Source organism: Pithys albifrons, chromosome 9 (genome assembly GCF_047495875.1).
Source record: "Pithys albifrons albifrons isolate INPA30051 chromosome 9, PitAlb_v1, whole genome shotgun sequence".
Lineage (NCBI taxonomy): Eukaryota > Metazoa > Chordata > Aves > Passeriformes > Thamnophilidae > Pithys > Pithys albifrons.
Window position 1 is genome coordinate 31,714,044 of NC_092466.1, and position 9,774 is coordinate 31,723,817.

The following is a 9,774-nucleotide window of genomic DNA, read 5'->3' on the forward strand; positions in this document are numbered from 1 at the left end:
CCAGTCATTACTTTCCTTCGCAAGTACGACAGCCTTGAGCCAAGTACAGTACAGAGCACTGGTTCCTTTTGCCTCACAGTCTGAACAGTGTGACTGGCCTTTCTTTGGAAGATGAGGCTTAGCTCTGGGTCCCCAGCCCAAATCCTGCACCAGTGCCTTGCAGGCAAATCCAGGCACATGCACTATTGCTGCTTTTGAAGCTGGCTCTCGCTGCAAGGCAAAGGCACAGGTTGTAGGACTGCTGGCACTGCTACACAATGTGAGGTGCTCTTGTAGCTGTACACACTCGCCAGCAGTTTCTTAATTCAGCTCTTTTTCTGTGTTACCTCATTTTTGCTTTCGATGTGGGTTTTAATTTTGTAGTGTGGCTCCAGACAGCAGTTTGGAGTGTGCAAGTGGAGCTTTGGATTGTGCATCTGGGTAGCTGAGATACCAATGTTGCTCGTGATGCTCTGGCTATGACCAAGCTGTGGTTATCCAAGGCTGTGGTGGAAGGTCCTTAAGCTAAGCAGGCTGAAAGTGCTGTCTGCCTCCCTGTCCTGCAGCCCACCGATGCTGACCAAGGAGGCTGCAGCTCCAGTGTGACATCCCTCCAGCAGCAGGCCGCATTCTCTGGGGGCCATGGGATCAGGTGTGAACCTGCATCCAGAGCTGAAGGCTTGCTTGTGCTGCTAAGGTGGATGGTGGGGCAGTGAGTGTGGCAGCTCTGTGGCTTCTCCATCCCACACATGCTGGTCCGTGCCCAACTTTGGAAGCCTGCTTCCCATCTGATTCAAAACCAGGAATGTTGCTTCAGCTCCAGCTGACTGCCTCTCCCAAGCAAAGAGCAGCTGCCCCCAAAGACCGCACCAGTTCCAGGAGATGGGGAGCAGGACATTTCAGACAGAAAAGGCAGGTGCTGCTGGGGATTTGCGCAGTGGGTCCTGGCACTGGGGAAGCAGAGACTGAGAGCCACCAGGCAGCGGCTTTGCCCCAGTATCCCGCGGTGCTGGGCCGTGGCTTTAGTGGTAAGGTCCATCCTGCACAGCTCACTTCTGCAGTGCGGCCCACACCGAGGATCCCTGCGGCAGAAGGACAATCCCACGGGGCCGGGATGGCCCTGCACCGACGGCAGAACACGAGGTGGGCCGAGGCCCGGATAACATCTCAAACAGTAACATCTTAAAAAACAGTAACAGGTTAAAACAACAAAAAAAACCCCCAAACTAAAAAACCACAAAACCAAAAAAAGCGCTATGTTTTGGCCAGATGGGCTCAGCAGAACGAGTCCCGCTGTGCCGCGGGGGTGAGCGTCGCCGCTGCGGAGCCCCCGGGCGCGGGCGCGGCACCGCCCGCGCAGCCCCCGCGCCGCCCGGAGCCGCTTCCCCCGAGCGGCGGCCGTCGGGGCGGCGGTACTCACTGTTCCGGAGCCCACTCGCGGAGGCTGCCTGGGGCGGATCGTAACCGCGGAACACAACAGAGAGTGAGTCAAAAAAACCCACCCCACTCCCTAGTTAATATTATCCCGTCTCTCGTCTCCGAGGGAAATCCCCACGCCCGAAAGCGAGTGTTGGTACGCCGGGGCCCGGGCCGGGGCCGCTGGTTTTCCGCACCGAGGCAGTGCGGAGTGGTGCGGTGCGCCCAGCGGACGCGGGCCGGGCAGCCGCGCAGCCCCCAGCCGCCGAGACCCCCTGAGGCACAGGGACAAGCGGGGGACACCCCATCCCCTGGGTCGGGCCAATGAACCTAAGGAAATAAAGATGTCAATTTAACATAATTAAGAGATTTATTTGTCGTCTTTTATAAACGTTGTAAGCACCTACCCTATTGTTGAAAAGTTTATTTACAGAGTGGCCAGAAAGACATCCCCCCCCCTCCTTCCAGACCCCGTTAGTGGTTGTGCATTATTCATGTTACCTGCGGCGCTTTGGGTCCCGGCCGACCACGGGCGCCGGTCCCAGCCCGAGTATTTACATCCTGTCCCAAGTCCTACTACAAACGGAACACTTTTAAGTCACCAAAAACAAAAACAAAACCCCAAACCAGTGCGTACAAAAATATAGTCTCTAAAAAAAAATCTCAATATTAATAGGCAGAAATGTACAGCCATACTAAAACCAGGGAAGGAAAAACTTTCCGGTCACGGTGTCGCCGCTGTCGTCGGAGCGGATCGGTAAGGCACCCCCCACATGCAGACAGGGGACCGGGCTCTACACCACACAAGGCACCAAGGACACCTCACCACGACGGCACTGCATGCATCCATCCTCCCGCCGCAGCCCCTATGTACAGCCGCCGGCCCGGCCCGCTCCGGCCCGCCCCGGCCCGGGGGAGCCCGGCGGCGCCGCCAGGTGCTCTTCGCGCCCCGCCGGGCCCCGCTCCGCTCCGCGCCCGCCGCGCTCGGCGGCGGCTCCGCGCTGGTCCTGCGCGCCCCGCGCCGTCAGGGCGTCCGCGTCCGCGCCGCGCAGGGGGCCAGGGCAGCGGCGCCGCTCCCGCCGCCGGGCTGGGGGCACCCGCCGGCGGCCGCGGCTCCTTTCCGCTCCTTCTGGCGCAGGTGGATCTTGGTGTGCCGCTTCCTCTCGTCGGAGCGGGCGAACTTCCTGCCGCAGAAGTCGCAGGCAAAGGGCTTCTCGCCGGTGTGCGTGCGGATGTGGGTGGTGAGGTGGTCGCTGCGGCTGAAGTTCCGCATGCAGATGCGGCACTGGAAGGGCTTGTGGCCCGTGTGGATGCGGATGTGCCGGGTGAGCTCGTCGGAGCGGGAGAAGCGGCGGTCGCAGCCCTCGGCGGGGCAGGGGTAGGGCCGCTCGTGGACCGGCGTCTTGCTGGGCCGATTGGGGTACTTGCGGGGCCGCAGGATGGGCCGCAGCGGCAGGTGGTGCGGGCTGTAGGCGCCGGCGGGCAGCCGGGCGCCCGCACCCTCGCCCCCGCCGCCGCCGCCGGGAGCGCTGCCGGGGGCGGCGCCCGCCGGGGGCGCCCCCATCGTGAAGTTGCGGATGGTGGAGAGCGGCGTGAGGGGCGGCGGGACGCGGAGCGAGTCGAGTGGGCAGGGGAAGGGCTTGCGGTCGGGGCCGGTGTGCAGCTCCCGCTGGCACTGGGGCGGCGGGAAGAAGCCGCCGTACTCGGGGATCATGGTGAAGAGCCCGCCGTCGGCCGCCGCCGCCTTCGGGGAGGGGTAGGAGGGCGGCGGGGGAAAAGGCAGCGCCCCGCCGCCGGCGGCGGGCAGGAAAGCCGAAGAGGGGTCTTGCGGGTACAGGTCACCGCAGCCCGAATAGGGCGGAGGTGGCGGCGAGTAGAGATGCTCCAGGTCGGCCGGCTGGCCCTGTGCCATGGTACAGCCGAGGGCCCCGGCCAGAGGGTTGGGGGAGGCGGCGGAGGCGGCGGTGGCCGAGGAGGCGGCGGAGGAGGCGGCAGAGGAGGCGGAGGAGGCGACGGAGGAGGGCGTGCTGACCCCCTGCAGGATCCCCGCGCTCACGATGTTGATGATGCCCTCGGGGTAGCAACCGGCGCCGGGGTACTGAGGGTCGATGGAGAATTTGCCCATGTAGGTGAAGGTCTGGTTGCGGGAAGCCGGGGCGTTGGGCGCGAAGCCGCCACCGTAGGGCAGGTCCAGGGCCCGCTTGTCGCCCATATCCACGTTGATCATGCCGTCTGAGGGGAGCAAGGAGCAGGTCAGCCCTCCGCACCGCCACCGGTCCCGGCCGCCGCCCGCCCCGGCCCCGCGCGGGGCTGCGGTGGGCACATGTTGCGCTCCGGGGAGGCTCCGCGCCGACTGCAACTTTTCCCCCGAGCCGGGTGCGGAAGCAGGGCTGCCGCGAGGGGCGGTGGGGGTCCCGGCCGGACGGCGGGTGAGCCCCGGAGAGGGTCGCGGCGCCCCGTCCCAGTCCGCCCCCATCCCGCCACCTCTGTTCCCCGCCGCCCTCCGCGGGCGGCCCGGCCCGCACCTGCGCGGGCTCCGCTTACCTCCTGCCACACCGCTCATCTGGTCAAACGGCCCTGCCAGGTCGGCATTGGGGAAGATCGCGACCGAAGTTGGCAGCGCGGCGGAGATGTCATCCGCGGGGTAAATGCCCTCGGGGAGCTGGTGCACGAACCCACCGAGGGTCACCGGGATCTTGTCCACCGCCTTGGCGGTCATCATGGGGGTAGCGGGGCAGCCGGGGGAGCGGCGCTCCCGGCCGGCGGTGGGCGCTCGGGGCGGGGAGGGGAGGGAGAGGAGGGGGCGCTTCCCCCTGCCTCCCACTACCGGCGCGGGGGGACCGCGGGGAGCCGGCGCGGCATGTGCGGGCGGGGGGCCGCCCCGTCGCGGCGGTGCGGTGCCCGCGGTGCCCCGGGAGCGCCGCGCTCCCGCCGCAGCTCGCGCTGGAGGACAAGTCTGGCGGTAACTATTTATGGGGGCCCCCTGAATGCCCGGGACGTCACTGCCCATATAAGGACTGAGGAACGGGGCCCGGCGGTCACGTGGGCGCCGGCGTGCGGGACCCGCCGCCCCGCGCCCGCCCCGGCTCCCCCTCCCCGCACACCCCCCGAGCCCCGCGGGGGCGGCCCCGACCCGCCCCGGCCCCGCGCGGCCCCCGCCGCCGCCCGCCGCGCCGCCCAGGGGGGTATTCCGGTGGCGGGGCCCTTGTCCTAAAAAGGCGAGGATCCGGCCCCGCCCCCCTGCCCTTTTTAGGGAACCCGTTCCGGAAAATTTTAAAAAAGCTCGGAAAAGCAGAGGAGGTCCCGGGGCCGCCCCGGCGGACCTCGTTCACTTTCTCATCAGCCCGTAACCGCAAACCGGCGGCGGGTCAGAAAACAGCCACATTCACGGAATACAGCTTCTCCTTTCTTAAAGAAAAAATAATATTAAAAAAATATTTTTTCCTGAATTACGGGTGGAAAGAGCCGCCGAGCAGAGCGACTCGCCGGCGCTGCTGTTTTTGGAAAGTGTCTGATCTATATATACACCGTCGCGAAAACGGAACCGCCTGCTCCGCCGTCGGTGGGTTGTTATTGTACCCACGGGCACAACTGGGGACCGGACGGAGGGCGCTGCAGTGCCCCCTCGCCGCCCCCATCGTCCTCGTCCCGTCCTCTCCCCACCGCTCAGACCCTGCTCAGATCAGCCTCTTGCTTCCACAGCTTCCACCCTCAGTAACATTTCCATTCTCGCTTTTGCTTTCTTTTTCTATGATCTCCTCCATAACGAGGGTATCAAACCAAAGAGTGCTTAAATTCTGTCTTTTTTTTTCCCTCCAAAGTACTAAAAATAACCTCCCTTGTGCCTCCCTTCCCAGGAGAAGCCAATCTTTCATATGCTGTTCCCAAGCTTAGAGCTTGCAACCCCTACATCTTCTTGCTGATGAGAGTGTCAGATGTAATTATTTTTGAAAGCTGTATCCCATGTCACTAATCTCATTTACTTGGGGATACTTCATCTTGTGGCTGTTTAGCCCTGCATTTAGGAAAGCAACTCTCACATACGGTCTGTAGCATGCAAGGCCCCTTTTCAATGGTCTGGAGTAAAACCCCAACCAATTAACAACCCGAACAGCAGCAAGACACAGCAACATATGAAAGAACCTATGAGAATGTGCACTCCTGTTCCAAAGCAACAAGCCAGAGAATACATAGGAAGGCTAAAACATCTTTGCGTTCATTTTTAAGTGCAGATACCAATATTAACAGGTCTAGTACATTACAGTGCGTGCCACAGAAGTGGCGTGCTTGGGCATCCCTATGGCACGTGCGCTTACCTCTGCCTCGGGGCCCAAGAACTGTCACAGTGTGTCCCAGGCCCTGCTTTATCTATGCCACACCTCATACTCCAGCTGAGAAAGGTGCTTTCAGTTCCTCCAGTTCTGTTTCACTGCCTTTGGTGACGCTTGTGCTGGTTTAGAGGTAAACCGGCAGGAGAAATGAACTCTACACAAAAGAGATTATAAGTCAGAGTTACAATTTTAATAAGAATATTACAATAAATACAATGGCACAAGAAGAAATTGGTTTTAACCCACAAAACCCAGTATGACCCACCACCCTGGGGTACAAACCCCATGTGGTTTCCCCCAAGTCCCAAAATAGAAAGAAGCAAAAAACCTGTTGGTGCAAATGATGGTCCCAGTCTGGTCGAGAGTGGTGGCTGCAAGCTGTTTGAAAGTGATGGTCTCCTCCTGTCGAGGTCCTGATGCTCCTCTGGATCCGACAAGTGGTCCCCGAGGTCTCCTTATCCCCACCCCCCACCCCCCCCCCCCACCCCCCACCCCCCCCCCCCACCCCCCCCCACCCCCCCCCCCCCCCCCCCCCCACACACACACACACACTTATGTAGCCTCAGGGAGCACCCAGTCCCTTTCCCAGGGCAGGGACTCACACAATGGGTGATTAACTCTGGAGTCATGGGGTATTTTTGAACAGTTGATGGCCCATTAGCAGCCACGCCCCCCCCCCCAGGCTGGGTATGAAGGTGCCAATGACTCAGTGGGCAGCTGCTGCAAAGGGTCCATTGTTCTTGGGAATACACAGCTTGGATCACCCTCACACAGGGATAACTGGTCCCACCTGCTGAACTAGGACAATGCTCCAGGTTCATTACTTGTCCAGGCACTGCAGAGCCCAGGCTAGACAGGTCCATCTCTGGAAAAGTAAAAGTTTTAGGGGCATTTGTCATATTTTTTAAGGAGTAGTAGGCATAAACAGAGATGTTTGCCTTGATGGGTGACCAGAGAAGTGTGCACAGTAATCAGTAAACATTATAACAGTGGTTTTTAACATAGATTTTTATTACCACTCCTTTCTAGCACTTAATATACAGCCAATACAGTTTGACATATGAAATTTAGTTGAAAGAAAGCTTTCAGCAGAATTCTAGATATTTTCGTTTAAAAAACCCATCTCAATTTAAAAGTTAAATTGTGACAGAGAGACAGGTTCTGGGAAATTTGACTGAGAAGCAGGAGCAATTGTATTGTACCTTTCCATTACAGCTGAGCTATAATTGGTCTAATCACTACTATGAAAGAACAAAATATTGGAATCTGTTGTGCAGTGGGGCGAATTACTTTACATGAATTTGAGAAACAGTAGCTCTAAGTGCAGTATCCTCCTTAATGCAAAATGTTGCAGATGTATCACATCCAAGTTTTATAGATATTTTACATAATTTTCCTGTATTATTTCATAATACCACATGCCCACTGGTGACACTAACTCATACTGCACACAGCAGAAAGAAGAATCAAGGTTGCACACTGCACCTGAATTTCCCCACAAACCAATTCCATCTTTGAACTAACTTGGGTAATTTAATGTTCTTTCACTATTGAGAAGGATTTAAAGGAAATGGACATGAATAAAATCTACTGTACCTCCTGGCTAACTTCACCTGAGGAATATTACTATAGTTGGGTTGGTTGGTTAATTTTAAAGGGCTTCTTAAGAATGGGGTAAATTGTGGCTGATTTCCAGCCTTTCCAGGGACAATCAAATCACTCAACATCTCTCAATGGGAGCTTTGTCTGAGTGGAGCAGGATCTGGTGTGGGGCAAGATAGAAACATACTTCATGCTCACTTTCAGGAAGATCTTGACAGATCAAACTCAAACGTTTCTGGGCCCCTTTCAGATATTGTTGCTGTATTGCTTTGCATGTGCTTTGTGCCTTTGATCCCCCTTTGGCTGATTGCAGCAGAGTGCGAGGGTTACACTGTCCAATTCATGCTGACATCAGTGAGCCTTATATGCAAAAATATCCTACTGATTTCTGTGGTTCCCATAAACCACGTGGTTTCATAGGACAGACAGACTGCTGGTACAAATTGCCAAATCCCCATTCTCACCAAGAGCCTTGAATGCACCTGACGTGTCTGACTGGATCTAACACTGACTGAAGAGTGTTCAGAGCTGAAGGACTGAACTTCTATTCCCAATTTCTTTGAACGAAGGCTCCTTTGGATTTACTGTATTTGCTATTTTAACAGGTTGCCAGCTGACAATGCACTAGGCTTATATTTTCCTGCAGTTGTTCTCTACCACCAGTACCTGAGACAGGAGCTGTAGAGATGAAATTGTCCTTGCCTCTGTGAGTTGAGAGTGGCTGAGGAAGAAAAGGCAGCTCATCATCTGTGGAGCTGGCAACACATTTCACCAGCATAACATCACACATTTGAATCATCTCTCCAGGGGGTTACTATGCTTTTGCAGCAAAACCCGACAGACCTCATGTGCTAACAGCAGTGATGGTGGTAGGCCTGCCTGGGAAACACACCCTGCTGCTTCCACTGTGCATCCCACTGGTTTGGGGAATGTTAAGGTGGCCCCAGCTCAGCAGGTGCCCTCAGGAGTGGAAACTCAGCTGGGAGCAGGGAGTTGGTTTTGGATAGGAAATGAGTGTCCCTGTCCTCTGACAACAGCAAAGGACATCTCTCTGGGCTAGATTCACGTTGGGGTTGGTGTTTCTTTAACATTTCACGTAAAAAAGAAAATCTTCTCTCCAAAGCTGGATTTCAGAATTTCCTAAATTTGCCCCTTTTCACTGTGGGTAGAAAGATTTGTCATGCCCTCACAGGAAGAAATGCTTGTTTACTAATACTTTCTGTTTTGTCAGGGGTGTCGCCTGGATTCCCAGGTTGCAGGGAAAAGCCACTTCCCTTCAGTCTACCCTGCCTGCCCCTCACAGGCCTGATAAAGACTCGCAGCCTGTTCAGGCCAGTCACCAAAATCTGGAATTCCACCAGAGAAACCTGCTGTAAACGTGAACATACAGAAAACAGCTGCCTGACCGCTGGCATGCCAGGGGAAGGGGATGGTTAAGGAGCAGAGGAGAAAGCATCCCAGTCTGCCCTTAATTACAGTACCATGAAACCACTCTGAGGTTTTCAGCCAAGGCTTCTTGTTGTCTTAGGATGAATGTCTGTAAATTGAAATAAGTCAATGACTTTAATGTGAGGATATGGCTCAGGAGAGCCATAGCAGCATCCTGAAGGGCTATTTACATGTCAGTAACATTTTCTAATTTGGGCTATAGGAATTAAACAAACCCGTGTGGAAACAGCACACTACTAGTTTAAGTTTGTGTTGCTGTGGACAAGAGAAAACTTCCAGTTAAATAAAAGCAGCAACAAACTGGTTTGTTCTCGTTATTGAACACGCAGACCATTTCCTGGACGTTCCTGTACACGGTTTCTAGCACATGTATGAAGTCCGTAGAGCTCCCTCCACTCACCCAAGGGAACGGCCCTCCACGCGGGCGGCGGGAGGGGAGCGGGGAGCGTGTGCGGCTCCACTGCCCTCTCCTGGGGGAAGGCGCTCCCGGGAGCCAGCGCGGACACGGCAGCTGAGCGAACAGCGGTGCCTTGGGCTGAGTGCTGCCGGCGGTTCACAGAATTACAGAATATGCCGAGTTGGAAGGGACCCACAAGCATCATCGAGTCCAACTCTTAGCCCTGCACAGGACCATCCACAAGAGTCACACCCTGTTCCTGAGAGGATCATCCAAACAGTTCTTGAACTCTGTCACTTAGTGCTGTGCCCACTGCCCTGGGGAGCCTGTTCAGTGCCCAACCACCCTCTGGGTGAAAAACCTCTTTCTAATATCCAACCTAAACCTCCCCCGACACAACGTCAGGCCATTCCCTCGGGTCCTGTCACTGGTCACCACAGAGAAGAGATCAGTGTCTTCCTCCCATCTTCCCCTCACAAGGAAGTTGTAACTGCAGTGAGGTCTCCTCTCAGTCTCCTCCAAGCTGAACAGACCAAGCGACACCTTTTCTGCTTTAGGTTATATTTTTAAATATGGTATCAGGGGAAAAAAAAAGGGGGG

At 56.5% G+C, this 9,774-nt stretch overlaps 1 protein-coding gene across 1 annotated transcript; it reads right to left on the minus strand.

Moving 5' to 3' along the window:
* Positions 1 to 1,717: 1,717 nt before the first annotated feature.
* Positions 1,718 to 4,388, minus strand: EGR2 (early growth response 2). The gene is made up of 2 exons (XM_071563565.1): positions 3,940 to 4,388; positions 1,718 to 3,627 (listed from the first exon to the last, which is right to left on the minus strand). Exons 1-2 carry the CDS (start codon positions 4,115 to 4,117, stop codon positions 2,420 to 2,422), a joined length of 1,386 nt encoding a protein of 461 aa, XP_071419666.1. The 5' UTR covers positions 4,118 to 4,388; the 3' UTR covers positions 1,718 to 2,419.
* Positions 4,389 to 9,774: the final 5,386 nt, after the last annotated feature.